Raw genomic sequence first — 17996 nt, forward strand, 5'->3', positions numbered from 1 at the left:
CTTCAGAGCACGTGAGGAATTTGTCTTAGCATGCATTTCATTGGCTAAATCAACATTACATCATTATCATACACATGAAAAAATGCTTGGGTGTGAGCAATGATGTGTGGGTGTGTGTGTGTGTGTGTGTGTGTGTGTGTAAACTCAACAAAAAATTAATCTCTCACTGTCAACTGCGTTTATTTTAAGCAAACGTAACATGTGTAAATATTAAAAGTTGTTGCCAGTGATGTCTGAGGACCTGCCTTACAACAGGCCTAAATGCTCTCAGTCCAGCCTCTCTCAGCCTATTGCGGACAGTCTGAACGCTGATGGAGGGATTGTGCGTTCCTGGTGTAACTCGGGCAGTTGTTGATGCCATCCTGTACCTGTCCCGCAGGTCTGATGTTCGGATGTACCGATCCTGTGCAGATGTTGTTAAACTTGGTCTGCCACTGCGAGGACGATCAGAGCTGGTCTCCCTGTAGCCTGTCTTAGGCGTCTCACAGTATGGACATTGCAATTTCTTGCCCTGGCCACATCTGCAGTCTTCATGCCTCCTTGCAGCATGCCTAAGGCACGTTCACACAGATGAGCAGGGACCCTGAGTATCTTTCTTTTGCTGTTTTTCAGTCAGTAGAAAGGGCTCTTTATGGCTGTAAGTTTTCATAACTGACCTTAATTGCCTACCGTCTGTAAGCTGTTAGTGTCTTAACGATGTTCCACAGGTGCATGTTCATTAATTGTTTATGGTTCATTGAACAAGCATGGAAAACAGTGTTTAAACCCTTTACAATGAAGATCTGTGAAGTTATTTGGATTTTTACGAATTATCTTTGAAAGACAGGGTCCTGAAAAAGGTCTGTTTTCTTTTTTTGCTGCGTTTTATATATATATATATATGTGTGTGTGTGTGTGTTATTGCATGGTGTTTATCTATGGACCATGATATAAAAATAGTTACATAATGTAGCCTACACACGTGTGTGTGTGAAGCCATTCCTTTTTGACCCCAATGTGAAATGGCTGCTTCACCAGAAAACTCAGCCCCTTGTGCAAGGCACTATTCCACTGCTCAAGGGGCACTGCTCTGCTCCTGACACTTTGCTGCTTATAGCCTCTTGTGTGTTTGGGGGTTGGGAATTAAATAAAAGACAGCCCACTTACATATCCTTTATTGCTGATGCTATATATTGGACATTGAGGCTTTGAAGCCACCGGTCGGCCATATTGGCACTCCCCAGTAGGCACAGTCCTCCACAGGAATGAATGGAATTCTACAGTATTTCAATTAAATGTTAAGGACTAAATTACTTATTTACCGCTTAGTATTTGTTGTGGGCACAGTAACATTAGTACTCTCCCTCCCCCCAAAAAATGCAGTTATTTTTGTATTATGTTTAGTGCACATGATTTAAAAGTATGCATTAAGGTGTCTGTAATAGAATAATTGTGTAAAAAAAAAATGTAGTCATTTTGTGGTGAGTTGCAGGTCTAACATGGTGTGCATTTCCTCAGCGGAAGTCTGTCTGACAGGGGTCCAAGTGTAGTTGCACTGCCTGAGCTAAAAAAAAAACAAGGCTTTGTCTAAATACAGCTCAAGGTGTTGTACATGGGCAAGCTAAGACACTTGTTTAAAATTAATGATTTCTAGTTGGTTCGAAGCAGTTGGAGGGTGTCAGTGTGAACGAATGGTGAACTATCTTGCCAAGTGCTATGTTACAGTACTGACATGAACACTTGGCAAGCAGAGCCTCTTGAAAACGAGACATGCAACTCTGCAAACATTCCTCACTAGAACCTTGGTGTTCCAGCCTTTGCCCTTTAGGTCTGATGTGGACGATTTGGGATTCACACCCCACCAGTTACATAAGGCTTACAGACTTGGAATCTGAGAATGGCATGAACTATGTAAAAATAACTTCATAGCTCAAACAATGAGTTGAAGGGGAAGGATGCAGTGGGGAAGAAGGATACAGTGGGGAAAGGGGCAACCGGAAGTCCAGTGACGATGATATAATTCATTGAGGTCATCACTATTTATTTAGTCACCAAAAATGTGAAACATTCAACCTTGAATAACTTTATATGCAAATAAATGTCATGTCTTTATCAAAAAGTATAAAGAGCATTGTTTATTTTGAACTAACATATTACAACTCCGACAGGAAGCGCTTCAGAAAGTAGTGTAAATTCATGCAATCTTTCTCCTTGGGATAGTATAAACACAAAAGGAACATTTACTTTGCAATTAAAAGTTAATGAAAAAAAATCAATTAATCCAAAGGAATGAGGGCAATGCAGTACAGATGTTTCCCCTACTATTAGTAAAGATCTGGTCTCTCTCTCCTCCCCCCCACACACACACTTAACTCTGTGCCTCCCTCCTAAAAATATTTGGGATTTAATTGGATTCAATTGAAATATTAAAGGCCCTGGAAAATAATCTAAAAACATTGGCACAGAAGCATACTAAGCTATGAGACACCATGTGATTGCTGTGTCTGTGTCCTAGTTACTATACTCACCTCCCTGAGTTGGTCTGCAGCAATCTGCAGTTTGGCCCTCTTCTTATCACCAATTACATCAGACAACATGGACCATCTACCATCCTGGAAGCTCACTGGCATTGAGAATACTACACCAGCTGGGAGGTTGTACTGTCCTGCAGAGAAGCCAAGAGAAGACATATCAGAGCCTTTATTCATAAAGTGTCTTAGAGAAGGAGTGCCGATCTAGGATCAGTTTAACCTTTAGATCATAATAAATTAACAGAGGGCGGGACCTGATCCTAAATCAGCACTCGTACTCAGACACTATGAATACAGGCTATAGGCTTCATAGGCAGCACTTATTTAGTATGCTTACTTACTTTCTTGTGTTCTTATTTATTGTATGTTTTTGTTATACCTTGTTATTTTTAGTATTATGTTTTATTGATTACTGCATTGTTGGGTTAAGAGTTTGCAAGAAAGGAATTTCACTCTACATGTGCACGTGACATTGAAACTTATCCTGAAACACATTATATAAAATGCTGATACAACATATAAAATTACTACATACCCTGGTCCCAGATCTTTAGGTGCTGTAATAGCCAAATCCTATGGCTGTTGTCAATGCTAATGTTACAGCACAAACAGATCTAGGATCAGGCTTAATGATGCAGTCTTTCTATAGGTAAGTCATGTCAATGACTAAAGGAGTTGGTATGTCTGCACAAACAGATCTGGGACCAGACTAGTATTATTCCCTCCTACCTGCAACTGTCACTATGTTGACTTTTAACCCTACCTGTGCTGAGTATGCAAAAGGAGAGGACCTCCTTAGCAGAAGAGTGGCAGTTCCAGGCCTTTAGAACTGCAATGATCCCATTAGTGGCTGATATGGCTGTAGCCCTCTGGGACTTGGAGGCTACAGTGGCACATTGGGAACTGACCAAATTCAGGAAGTCAGACTGTAGCCATTTCCTTTGAGAAAAAAAAAGGTATTCGAAGTTTGGGTGTACAATGTGTGTGTCAGAACTAGAGCACTGATGACAGGGAGGTAGATTATCGAAACTTAGTGCAGTGGTATTTTATGGTAGTTGAATATAGGTATGAAATAGCACGGGTGAAGACAGCTTGTCTATTGAAACGTTGGACATACAATTTTGCATCTGAGCTCCTAGAGTGTGCGTCTCTCCTTTATTTTTGTTAATGAAATAGCACAGGAACAGTAGCTTCGTCCCAGATCTGACTGTGCTGTCTTGCCAAATCCTAAGGACATTTTGGCATGACAACGACCATAGGAGTTGGCAATACAGCACAAACAGATCTGGACTAGAGGAACAGTACAGACTCATTGATAAACATAATTTGGCAATAATGTATTGGCAAACAGTTAAATTACCTGTCATATATAATCTCTAGGACTGGCTGAGAAAAATCTGATGGTCCCCAGATGGCCCCTTCGTATTGGAAAACCGTCGCACTCTGCAGGTCAACATGGGAACTGCCGCTGATGTTGCCCCAAACGATGACCTCTGTCACGTCTGACAAATTATAAAGAAGAATCACATGAATGTTTGAGGTTTTATTTCCAATTTAAGGTGAATGTTTATCCGTTTTACAGATACAAATGTAATGGTAATGAAAAAATGAAGGAAAAAAAGTTGATTTGAGGAAAGTTTCACTTGGAATGTTGAATGCACAGACTAAGTTGCTCTGTATGAGAGCAACATTTATGTAAATGTAACATTTTCATTTGTTACCTGCAGTCTTCACAGACAGCTTCTGTGCAATGTGGGCTTTGGCCTCGTACTCCAGTTGAGTTGCCATGCCCACAAAGCGTCCGCTGTCAACCGAGGGAGCATTCTCTAGCAAAAGGGAGCACTTCAGGTTAACCAAGGAGTCCCCAGCCACAATCACCGCCACGTTCATGTGCACCCTTTCGTTGATGAGGCGCCCATACTGTTGGTAACGGTCCGACACCTTTCTCACCTTAAAAATAATATGTTCATTTAGCAGACATTTTTATCCAAAGCAACTTAAAGAACTGTCAACACTGACAGTCAGGGACACATGTTCAGCGTATGTGGAGTGGATGATACAAGAATCCAACCCACAACCCTGGTGTTGCTTGCACTGTGCTCTAACTAACCCACGAGCCATTCAAACTACAAACCTTGCCTTCTTCCTCGTCCACCCCTCCACCCTCTCTGTCCTCAGGCCAACTGTCATCCAGGAGGATGATGAAGTGTGCTTGTTGGAAGACCTGGTGCAGCTCTGTGTAGACGGTGACTTTATGGAGCTGTGGGAGGGCCAGGTCCTCTGCCTATGACTTCTGTACAAGACAAACATATTTGAGCCAAACATTTTCTATATTTTTACTTCATATTTTCAATGGCAATAGAAATGTCACTTTACTTCCTGAATTGACTCAATTGAAATGGAATTGATCCCAGCCCTGCCTCACATTGAGACGCAGCTAGCTACCCTCCGTACCTGCTGATCCATATGTGCAGTGGCTTGATGAGGCTCTGATGGTACACCTCCTCCTTCATGCACAGCTCCTGTGTCAGCAGGTTCTTTGTTGCAATCTTCATCATCAGTTGAACCTGTCACCGGCTGGAGCGAGGGAACCTGACAGACCAGCTGAGGCAGGGGAGCCTGGCAATCCAGCTGAAGCATGAGAGCCCGACGAGCCGGTGGAAGCAGGGGAGCCTGGCGATCTGACGAAGGCATGAGAGCCTGACGAGCCAGCGGAGGCAGGGGAGCCTGCCGATCTGTCTGAGGCATGAGAGCCTGTAACGGCTCCCGGACCCGACGTCATTCCCACCCCCCCCAAAAAAATGTAATAAACACTCACTGATGCTTCCCTTAGGTGAGGTGTCATTCTACAACGATGAGCTCTGAAAGTTTGGAAGTAAGTTCAGGGAGTGAGTGTTTTAATAAAATCAACAGAACATAATACAAAACAACACTAACAGCACACAGACAAGAAACAGAAACAATGACGCCTGGGGAAGGAACCAAAGGGAGTGACATATATAGGGAAGGTAATCAGAGAAGTGATGGAGTCCAGGTAAGTCTGATGACGCGATGGTGACGTGTGTGCCATAACGAGCAGCCTGGTGACCTAGAGGCTGGAGAGGGAGCGCACGTGACAGTGGGGGTGAATGTTTGATGATTAACGACTCATGGTGTAATTGTAACAACATACAAGAGCTCAAGTCCTTTTGTTCACCTGACCTAGAATTGCTCACAATCAAATGCCAACCATATTATCGCCGAAGAGAACTCTCCTCAGTTATCGTCACAGCTGTGTATATACCCCCCGCAAGCTGATACCAAGACTGCCATCAAGGAACTTCACTGGACTTTATGCAAACTGGAAACCATATCTTGAGGCTGCATTTATTGTAGCTGGGGATTTTAACAAAACTAATCTGAGAACAAGGATAGAACTACATTCTATCAGCATATCGATTGCAGTACACGAGTGAGTAACATACTTGACCACTGCTATTCTAACTTCCACAATGCATACAAGGCCCTCCCCACCCTCCTTTTGGCAAATCTGACCATGACTCTATCTTGTTGCTCCCCTCCTATAGGCAGAAACCAAAACAGAAAACGCCCGTGCTTAGGTCTATCCAACGCTGGTCTGACCAATCGGATTCCATGCTTCAATATTGCTTCGATCACGTGGACTGGGATATGTTCCGGGGTAGCCTCAGACAATAACATTGACGTATACGCTGATTCGGTGAGCTAGTTTATAAGGAAGTGTATAGGAGATGTTGTACCCACTGTGACTATTAAAACCTTTCCTAACCAGAAACCGTGGATTGATGGCAGCATTTGCGCAAACTGAAAGCACGTACCACTGCATTTAATCATGGCAAGGTGACTGGAAACATGGCTGAATACAAACAGTGTTGTTATTCCCTCCGTAAGGCAATCAAAAAAGCAAAGCATCAGTATGGAGACAAAGTGGAGTTGCAATTCAACGGCTCAAACACAAGACATGTGGCAAGGTCTGCAGACAATCATGGATTACAAAAAGAAAACCATCCCCGTCGCGGACATCGACATCTTCCTCACAGACAAATTAAACAACTTCGTTGCACGCTTTGAGGACAATATAGTGCCACCGACATGGCCCGCTACCAAAGACTGTGGGCTCTCCTTCTCCGTGGCCGACTTGAGTAAAACATTTAAACGTGTTAACTCTCGCAAGGCTGCCAGCCCAGGGGGCATCCCTAGCCGCATCCTCAGAGCATGCGCAGACCAGCTGGCTGGTGTGTTTACGGACATATTCAATCAATCCCTATCTGTCTGCTGTTCCCACATGCTTCAAGATGGCCACCATGGTTCCTGTTCCCAAGAAAGCTAAGGTAACTGAACTAAATGACTATCGCCCCATGCTTTGAGAGACTAGTCAAGGATCACATCATTAAGCTTGAGACCCTGCGTCTCGACCCCGCCCTGTGCAACTGGGTCCTGGACTTCCTGATGGGCCGCCCCCAGGTGGTGAAGGTAGGAAACAACATCTCCACTCCGCTGATCCTAAACACTGGGGCCCCACAAGGGTGCTTTCTAAGCCCTCTTCTGTACTCCCTGTTCATGTACGACTGCGTGGCCATGCACACATCCAACTCAATCATCAAATTTGCAGATGACACTACAGTGTGATTTCCAACAACGACGAGACAGCCTACAGGGAGGAGGTGAGGGCCCCTTGTTTTGCAGACTAAGTGTCAGCAAAACAAAAGAGATGATCGTGGACTTCAGGAAACACCAGAGGGAGCACCCCCCTATCCACATCGACGGGACAGCAGTGGAGAAGGTGGAAAGTTTTAATTTCCTCTGTGTACATATCACCGACAAACTGAAATGATCCACGTGTAACAGTATAGCTTCCGTCCCTCTCCTCGCCTCTACCTGGGCTTGAACCAGGGACCCTCTGCACACATCTACAACTGCCTCCCACGAAGCATCGTTACCCATCGCTCCACAAAAGCCGCGGCCCTTGCAGAGCATAGGGGAACAACTACTTCAAGGTCTCAGAGCGAGTGACGTCATTGATTGAAACGCTATTAGCGCGCACCTCGCTAACTAGCTTGCCATTTCACATCGGTTACACTCACCCCCCTTTTGCCCTCGTCCTTTTCCGAAGCAACCAGTGATCCGGGTCACGGCACCAATGTAACAGTATAGCTTCCGTCCCTCTCCTCGCCCCTACCTGGGCTCGAAGCAGGGACCCTCTGCACATATCTACAACTGCCTCCCACGAAGCATCGTTACCCATCGCTCCACAAAAGCCGCGGCCCTTGCAGAGCAAAGGGGAACAACTACTTCAAGGTCTCAGAGCGAGTGACGTCACCGATTGAAACGCTATTAGCGCACCCCCCGCTAACTAGCTAGCCATTTCACATCGGTTACACACGCACACAGACAGTGTGGTGAAGAAGGCGCAACGATCAATCAATCAAATGTATTTATAAAGCCCCTTTTACATCAGCTGATGTCACAAAGTGCTATACAGAAACCCAGCCTAAAACTCAAACAGCAAGCAATGCAGATGTAGAAGCACGTGGACTTGATACAGCGCCTCTTCAACCTCGGGAGGCTGAAAAAATGTGTCTTGTCACCGAAAACCCTCACTAACTTTTACAAGTGCACAATTGAGAGCATCCTGTCAGGCTGTATCACTGCTTGGTACGGCAACTGGTACGGCCCACAACCGCAGGGCACTCCAGAGGGTGGTGTGGTCTGCACAAAGCATTACTGGGGGCAAACTTCCCACCCTCCTGGACACCTACAGCACTCGGTGTCATAGGAAGGAAAAAAAGATAATCAAGGACAACAACCACCCGAGCCACTACCTGTTCACACCACTTCCATCCAGAAGGCAAGGTCAGTACAGATGCATCAAAGCTGGGAAAGAGAGATTGAAAAACAGCTTTTATCTCAAGGCCATCAGATTGTTAAACAGCCACCACTCACACAGAGAGGTGGCTGCCTACCTCATGATGCAGTGTTGCCAACTAATTTTCATGGTAAGTTGCTAGAGGCAGGTTGATTTGTTGCTAAAAGTTGCTAAATGACGCTGTGATGTCATTGCGTGATAACGTAAAACTGCGTCATTACGTAGAACACAATAACGTTACTCAAATTGACTGGCAAAAAAATATGATTTGACATTTGATCAGGTACAGACTCCCACTCTTTTCTGTACTTCTGGCTGTACATTTTTGATTGAGGCATGTTGATTGATGTTGTAAGTTCTGTTCAAGATCAAACATTCGTGACCAACTAGATTCATTGTGTTTGGCTCTTCGAACCCGTACTACTCCAGCTGCAGTCAGCCAACAATGATTTGCAATTTGCTGAGCGCCTGCTGCTGACGTCACTCACAACGCACTTTTGCAGCCAGGCACGTGTGTGACAGAGAAAATCGTTTTTGTGTCATTTAGAGGGGAAATGCGTGCATTTTAGCGTTCGAGCCACTTTTCAAACGTTGCTAAAAGTTCAAAATAAATTGTTTAAAGTAACTAATTTGTTGCTAGGTGCTGTTTGAAAAAAAAGTTGCCAGAGTCGTCTGAAAAGTTGCTAAATCTAGCAACAAAATTGCTAAATTGGCATCACTGGTCAGCCAACAATGATTTGCAATTTGCTGAAATTGCTGCTGGCCTGCTGCCTGTGCACGAGCTGAGCGCCTGCTGCAGACATCACTCACAATGCACTTTTGCAGCCAGGCACGTGTTGTGACAGAGTGTGACAGAAACTCGTTTTGGGTCGTTTAGAGGGGGAAATGCGTGCATTTTAGTGTATGAGTCACTTTTCAAAAGTTGCTAAAAGTTCTAAATAAATGTTTAAAAGTAGCTAAATTTGTTGCTAGGTGCCGTTTGACAAAAAAGTTGCCAGGGTAGTCTGAAAAGTTGCTAAATCGAGCAACAAAATTGCTAAATTGGCATCACTGGACCCAAGTTACAAAATGCAAATTGATATGTGACACATTAATTCCAAAATAACATGCAAAACAGGTAAGCCCCCCAAAAATAAATAAATATATATTTTAGGCATATTTGATTATTTCTCCTTTTACTTAGAACCTTTGCGCAAATTTTCAATTAAGCATGTAACAAAATATAATATATCAATGTATACAATCAAAAAAGGTAAATAGAAAACACTTCAACTGTAGTTGCAAACAAAATAAATATAGGCCTAAAATATATATTTATTTTGTTTGCAACTATAGTTGAAGTGTTTTCTATTTACCTTTTTAGATTTTATACATTGATATATTATATTTTGTTACATGCTTAATTAAAAATTTGCACAAAGGTTCGAAATAAAAGGAGAAATAATCAAATATGAGTAAGTACCTTTTATTTGTTGAGTTTAATTCAAAATATAATAAGAAATAGGCCTTTATGTGGTCATTTTATATAAACTATTTATTCATTGAATTTATATCGTGATGTGTATCGTTATCATGATATGAAATTACCTATATCGGGATATGAGATTTTGGCCATATCGCCCAGCCCTGCTATGTACTATATTATACTACTGTATACTATTGTATAATTGACCATACTACTGTATACTATACTATAATTGACCATACTACAGTATTCTATACTACACTATATATACTGATACTATACTGCTTACCCCCTTAGCTACACGATTTCGAGTAATATTGCCTATATTCTTATTTGCTATAGCCTATTTCAATTCATGTTATATTTACAGAATGCAAGAGAACAATGTAGACATTTTTAACTTTCACCAAAGCAGCGCTAAATGTCCCGTCATAAAATGTTTTAGTTTTTTCTCTCTCCGGTAGCGGATGATTTCTCCAGCCGCTCTATTTCATGATCAAACAATTAGCCTACAACTCTGTTAGATTATCTCAGAAAGTTCTAAATTGTTTTTGAATAACCTACAAATATGGTAGGCCTAACATAATATTGAGAGAGGAGAAACAATAGCAAGATGTAAACATTTAATGAGAAATTTGAACAAAACTTAGTTGATCAATGCATTATGTAACAGAAATAATGCATGCATGCGAGGTTGTGAAAAAAAATCCCTCCTTGCCATTGTGAACCAAACTGTCAAAAGTCTAATCCTACTAATTGAAATATCATAAAAGCATTAAGACCAATTAAAGTTATTGTAATATTCATATGTGAATACTGAACATAAATCTATGTTGATTCAGTTGGTGTGTTATGCAATATAAATGGTTACTTACCTTGAGTTCAAACTACAGAGCATGTATTCAAAAGAAAAGCTTAGAATATGTAAACATTTGTATTTTGTTTTAAAAGAAGGGGGATGTAATATTCATATGTGAATACATACTGAATTATAATTGGATGCATTTTACCACCGTATCCTACTGTGCAGTGATTGGTTAAGACCACCCAGACGGTTAGGGCATAGTCAGTTGATCGTGGTTGGAGATAGGCGAACATGTAGTTGTAGCTAGTTAATAAAGAGTTATGTTAAGAAGCATCCTGTAGTTCTGCGTTTTATTATTTGTACAAAGCGTACAAAACAAGACAGTTATGAAAAGTATTTACCAAATATTCTAATAGTGTTTGTCCTAAAGTTTCTGCTTTTAAATGTGAACAATTATGTAAGTTGGAGTCTATGCTTTTCTCAATCACAACTTTTATTTTGAATGACAAATTTATATTTCAGACCACAAGAAGTGAAATTGTGCAAACAATACCAAGATGGAAAAATCGAGTTAGAAATTTAAAGAAAACTGAGGCTACAGCTGAGGAAAGCTTGTGAAAGAAAACAATGTGTAGCCTAGTTGGCCTAGGCCTATTTCCATGTTATTCTAGCAACAGCTTCTACCCCCAAGCCATAAGACTCCTGAACAGCTAATCAAATGGCTACCCAGACTATTTGCACCCTCCACGCTGCTACTACTCTCTGTTATTATCTATGCATAGCTACTTTAACAACCCTACCTGCATGTACATAATTATCTCAATTACCTCGACACCGGTGCCCCCGCACATTGACACATTGACTCTGTACCGGTACCCCATGTATATAGCCCTGCTATTGTTATTTACTGCTCCTCTTTAATATTTTTTTTTCTTATCTCTTACTTTTTTAAACTTTTATTTTTTTAGGTATTTTCTTAAACTGCATCATTGGTTAAGGGCTTGTTAGTAAGCATTTCACTGTAAGGTCTACACCTGTTGTATTCAGCGCATGTGACAAATACAATTTGATTTGATTTGAATGTGCAACCTACCTTAAACTCCCAGTAGCCTAGGCCTAATAAGAGAGGAGGATTAGGAAAAATGTGAATCAGTTTATAATTATGCAATTTTAAGGACAGCAGAGTTGCTTGCTCTGCAGCCCATGATGTTGACTGTCATTTGCTCTGCAGCCCACTCGTTGACTGTCACTTGCTCCATCTGCACGCTTCAGCACACACAGACATGCCCACCCACCTCTTTCATGCCACAGCTCCACCTGAGAGGAATAGGCTACTAGAAATGATTTAGCTCCACTAAATATATTTTGCCAATGTCGGGATTGATCTCATTGTCGGGATTGGTCTCATCCCTCCCGTAGCATGCGAGCTTGTTCTCGCATCTTTTTTTATCGTGGGGAGGGGGCGGTTGGCCAATAGGGGGTGATACCATCGTATAGCACAATGTTTTAGGAGTGCATAATCATGATGTTGAAAAGGTTGACATCGCCCAACCCTAATACAGTTACATAGATGTATGCAGCATGGGAGCACTGTTTCTGATACACCAGCCTTTGATAAGATTCCCATAGCTTCTAGCACCTAGCACACTGTTAAGTGGTGATATTGATCCCTAAGAGTCTGTGTTTGAAATCGGAAGATTTACTCCCCTCCCCTCTAACACTCTTCTCCTCTAACATGTTCTGTCGATTGTAAGGGATTCTCTTCCTGTCAGCGTTTGAGGATCTAGCGCCTGCCCCACGGCCATGTTGGACGCCTTCGTAGAGAGAGTGACCAAGAACCCGGACGCCCTGGGGCTCAAAGACGTCCTCAGCGTTCTGAAGACCTACTCGTCCCTAAACCACAACCTACAGAACTACAGAGAGCCGTGAGTCTCCACCATAGAATTAGAATGTACCATAGAAATAGAATGACATTGCTGACATTTTTATTTCTATGGTCTCTAACTCGCCATACCATCCCTCCTCCCTCTTCTCTGCATTACCTTAATGTGCGAAGTTAAAGAATTGCTATCTGTACTTACAGAGGCCTAGACCCTGTTTGAATACCTTAAATGCAGGCTTCCATTGTCCCCACCTTAAGGTACAGTATTTACTGATTCGACTAGGTTGGTGAAAGTTGAAGTAGTAGGGTGGAAACTATGTATCTCACTTATTCAATTACTTACAGATCAATAGTTACCGCAAGAAACAGAGGAAGCAAGGCATTTTGAAGGAACCTACAGTAATATCTGTGCTTCCTGCTATATAGCACTTTTGCAGTGTGCACAGCTACAGCTGTATTTCTAAATGGAGATGGGTTGTCAATCAATATTCAAAGCAGCCACATAACAGTCGCATAATACAAATTACCACCAAATCCCGCTGAATGCAACCTAACTCTATATGTTTTTCTTGACCTGACTGGTTTCTTCCTGGCCATAGGTTCCTGGAGGGCGTGACCCATGTGGTGGTGTCCTATCTGCCCAAGATGGCTGCCTGCGAGCTGCTGAAGGTGGTCTACTGCCTGAGTCTGCTGGGCCACTTCCCCGCCACCCCACTGGAACAGCTGCTGCAGCAGGAGACACTGGAGGAGATCAGTGCCAGAGGTCAGGCACTGTCAGCCTAAATTAAGATACTCATATCTGATTAGATTTTCAAATAATTAGATTTAGAAAAAAATACTTATACATCATTATTAAACATTATTATACATCTATTATACATTATTATAATACAGATATTCTGAATTCAAAATCGAACTGTGAAATGCGTGTAAGCAATATGGCAATATTTCTACCCAGCCAATAAGAAGGCAAGAGGATACGATTACCATCTTACTTAAACCTATCCAACCAGCTGACCCCTTGTCCTCCATGTCCGTATAGGTGGGGGGGCTGCAGAAGGGGATGGAAAAAAAGCTGCAGATAGTGGACCTGTGTCTCAGGCTCTAGGCTCTCCAGCCCCTAACGACCTGTCCATTAACCCAGGGCTGTCTATGACCCTGCAGAGCATCGCCCAGGAAGGGCTGCTACAGGAGGGTGTGATGGTCGAAGACCTATACTTCATAGGTAAATAGGACCTCACTGTTAGCTTGGTCCCAATGTTTCCTCAACATTTTTTTAGGCACTGAGCAAATTTCAGGTCTGCTGAGCGCAAACTTGAACGTTGTGAAAATTCTGTGCAACCTATGGCGCGCGTTTACTGTGACCACAGGCTGTACCCTGTGGTCACAGTTCGTTTTTTAACAGTGGCCAAGTAGACTACTATTTTATCATAATGTAGGTCTACCAGAGTTGCCTACCATCAAAATCAAAAACTATGGAGAAAAATGCATCCCAAAATGTTTTAATATGGAAATAGCTGTTCTATCATTCAGCCTACAGTAGCATCCAATGTGTGGTGTTCAATGTAGGCCTACATTCCATGAGACTTTTGGGGAAAAAGGATGCAGGGCTTGACATTAACCTGTTTATCCACTTGTCTTTCAGACAAGGAGGTGACTGAATGTTGTTGTTTGGTGCAAGAAACCACTTTTCAAAATAAAATGCATTATTATTCCCATACCATTATTACAGAGAATCTGACAAATTATACTACCCTCTGCCTATTGGCTACAACACTGCCCCTTTAAGACAAAAAAAAGCTCTTTACCTCGTTTTTCAAAGATGGCTAGAAATGCACACATTTTGTGCTCTTGTAGGACACAACCACTCCCCCATTGTTGACTAGTGTTAGGTTCTAATTTTTCAGAGTAAATAACTCACAGACATGAGAGAAGCTTAACCAAGTGTAATTCTTCCCGAAGGGTCGACACAGCTGTATTCAGACAAAGACATGTTCCCACCACTACAAGTATATATACTCCACTTTAGGCACCCCTCCTTCTCTCCAATCCTTACATCTTATGGTTTGACAGGAAGAGGGTAATAGGATAATAAACCATAATTTCTCCCTTCAGGGGATCTGACTTGACCTCAACCCCTCCTTCGCCTAATCCACAGATGTCCATCCGCTTCCCATATAGCAATCCTGTGACCTCCCGTCCACCCAACGCATTCCAAAGCCATCTGTCTTTTTACAGAGAAGCATTAACCTCTGACATAAAAACCAGTCTCCTTTATATACTATGCTTATGCGTATAACAATGTTTAAAGTTTACCCCGAATCCAACACTAGAAATGAGCTATAACTGGTTAATTATAAAAAATGAGCTATAACTGGTTAATTATATAGCAATCCTGTGACCTCCCGTCCACCCAACACATTCCAAAGCCATCTGTCTTTTTACAGAGAACCATTCACCTCTGACATAAAAACCAGTCTCCTTTATATACTATGCTTATGCGTAAATGTTTAAAGTTTACCCCGAATCCAACACTAGAAATGAGCTATAACTGGGCTAATAACTCACTAACTAGCAAAGAATATGAACAAATGTGCACAGGTGGCTACATGCAACTTTCGCTTTGATCTCAAAACAAGCTCATCTACTCGCTAACGCTCATGCTGTAAACACAGTCCAGTTCAAAGTGAATGGCACGGATCCGTATATGACAATGGCTATTTGCATATAGCCCTACTGCAGCTCTGATTGGTTTTGTCGCACCGGTTTGTGTAGAGTACGGGTCGTGACTGTCAATGAAATATAATCCTACTCCAATGTGCTTTGCCTACAAGAAAATCTCTTGCACAGTTAGTTTTGCATACTAAGTCTTGCATAGTTCATTTTGTTTCGTTATGTTACATTGACAGTGGCTAATATTGCTTCTACCCCCAAGCCATAAGACTGCTGAACAATTAATCAAATGGCCACCCGGACTATTTATATTGCCCCCCCCCCTTGTTTATTTTTACACTGCAGCTACTCACGGATTATTATCTATGAATAGTCACTTTACCCCAACCTACATGTACAAATTACCTCGACTAAACTGTACGCCTGCATATTGACTCGGTACCCCTGTATATAGCCTCGTTATTGTGTTACATTTATTACATTTTTTTACTTTAGTCTATTTAGTAAATATTTTCTTAAATCTATTTCTTGAACTGCGTTTTTGGTTAAGGGCTTGTAAGTAAGCATTTCACAGTAATGCTTACTTACTTACTTGTTGTATTTGGCACATGTGACAAATAACATTTTATTTGATTTGAAAATATTGTGTTCTGGGAGGACAGATCCAAAATTCATACAACCACTGCACCTACATTTTTTTTAAGGCAATGAGACTGATACAACAGATCAGACCATTTAGCTTTACATTTTGATAAAGTTTTATTTCTTCATAATATAAGCTCAACAATGCACACATGGCTGTCGGCTACGTGCGAATGTTCCAAAATGCAATTAGCGGGAAAACACCATTCTCAAAAGCGTGTGACAGAAATTAAGAAAAGGGAGATCTAAAGATGCATCAACTAGCATGTGTTACTCATATGACTAAGATTATGCCTTTAGCTGCTGGACAGTATAATAACATTGATTTGAAAACCAATAGAATGTGAGAATAATGCTGGTTTCAATGACATATTAAGTATTTAGGCTGTAAAATAATTCCCTCTTTCTATGGTCGTATTTTAGCAAGGCTTCTTTGAAACAAGGTAAGACAGGCTTCATAAAATGACATAAAACGTCTCGGTTTTATACAATGAAGTTTATGGTTAAAAAGTTTCAAAACCTCCGCTCAGATGCAAGGTGGGTGATGTGTGGTGCGCAACAGGCACTATCCTTCACTCTCACCGGTCTTGTGACCATTTGATCTGAACGAACCGTGCCTCGAGTAATTCGTCATAATGAAGCTTTAGACGTTAATGTTAATTATCCTTTGTTAGGCCTATATTTGTAAAACATAACTGGCGTTTTGCCTATATTTATATAAGTATCATTCAAGTTTGGCTACATTTTCTGGCACCTTCCTCATGTCAGCATTGGTTTGGACATGAGGCTGTAGCCACTATGCATGTCACCTACACATTGACATGTAGGCTTTTATTTATATATATGATCAATAGATTTGAATAATACAATGTTGGCCTCTGTTCCAATTCTGATCGGAGTAATTGTTTGATGTTGTGATTTTTGTGTGATATTTTTTTCCCTTGTCCATTCGGACAATTGAAATCTATATTCTTGGTCTTTGAAAAAATATTTATTTGTTTATTTTTTTTACTTGTCCCTGACGAGGACAAGCGTTAATGTCGAGCACTGTAAAGTGTCATATAGACAGGGTTGTTTTGCACTTTGGGACTATTCCATTGGTCCCAAAATATTAAGTGTGATTTTTTGGGGGGGACTATTGTTCGTTTGTCTTTATGCTCCAAACAAACATTTACGTTTTAGTCATTTAGCAGACGCTCTTATCCAGAGCGACTTACAGTAGTGAATGCATACATTTCATTATTTTAATTTTTTTCCCATACTGGTCCGCCGTGGGAATCGAACCCACAACCCTGGCGTTGCAAACACCATGCTCTACCAAATGAGCCACACGGGACTAAACACTATTCAAGTTTTAGGTTGAGTGCGATGGTACCTGCTTTCTTCACTATTTCATTGATATCATGGCTCTAGGAAAGCTCAGTCAATTGAGCTAAAGTATTTGAAAGAAAACAAATACCATCTGTTAGATTTACAGGAATATATGATTCAGTTAATCTGAATTAGATCTGAGGGTGTAGTCGCTCCCATTCAAACTCATTCAATCACTGTTTCAGTCACATTGTTATCCAAATTAGGATCAAACTATTCTTGTATTCTCTCCCCCTGATGTAGATTTGCAGTATTCTGCGTACCCCCGATCTCTTTCTGTTATGGTAGCTCCCGTCCCCATGGCAACCTGGCTATCAAGATGCATCATTTGGCGATCCTAGGATACACCCCAGTCGTGGTGAGTCTTGCACCCCAATGTTGTAGCCTAGGCTCTTGTTTAAAGCTCTCGCTAATGTGATTGTGTCTTAACTGTCTCTTGTTTGTCTTTTATTAATAATTAAAAAAATGTCCCTCAGATGATAAAGATTGACTTGATATGGTCTTCTGATTAAAACTCTTCCATTTTTTTTCTGAAAATGTGCCATCCTATTTTGATAAGGTGAAATGTGAGCCATGTTTAGCATTCTTATTTATGAGTCTTAACTTTGTGCATTTGAGAGATATTGTAATACACTAAAATAATGTTGCAGAGCCCATCTTGAAGCTGACTCGACTTTAAGGCCCCCTACTAGGTACCCCCACTTTTACCATCCCTCGTTTCTAAATACATTATTTCCCGTCCCTCCTCTCCATTGCTAGGTGTC

General features: G+C 41.5%; 1 protein-coding gene across 1 annotated transcript; it reads right to left on the minus strand.

Annotated features, from left to right (window-relative positions):
* Window positions 1–2132: 2132 nt before the first annotated feature.
* On the minus strand, window positions 2133–5150 carry LOC115195124 (putative malate dehydrogenase 1B). Its single transcript, XM_029754936.1, has 7 exons — window positions 4965–5150; window positions 4645–4794; window positions 4232–4460; window positions 3871–4012; window positions 3274–3449; window positions 2508–2644; window positions 2133–2189 (listed from the first exon to the last, which is right to left on the minus strand). Exons 1-7 carry the CDS (start codon window positions 5148–5150, stop codon window positions 2133–2135), a joined length of 1077 nt encoding a protein of 358 aa, XP_029610796.1.
* Between the last annotated feature and the right edge of the window lie 12846 nt (window positions 5151–17996).

The sequence above is a fragment of the Salmo trutta genome, chromosome 6, assembly GCF_901001165.1.
Source record: "Salmo trutta chromosome 6, fSalTru1.1, whole genome shotgun sequence".
NCBI classification, from domain to species: Eukaryota; Metazoa; Chordata; class Actinopteri; order Salmoniformes; family Salmonidae; genus Salmo; species Salmo trutta.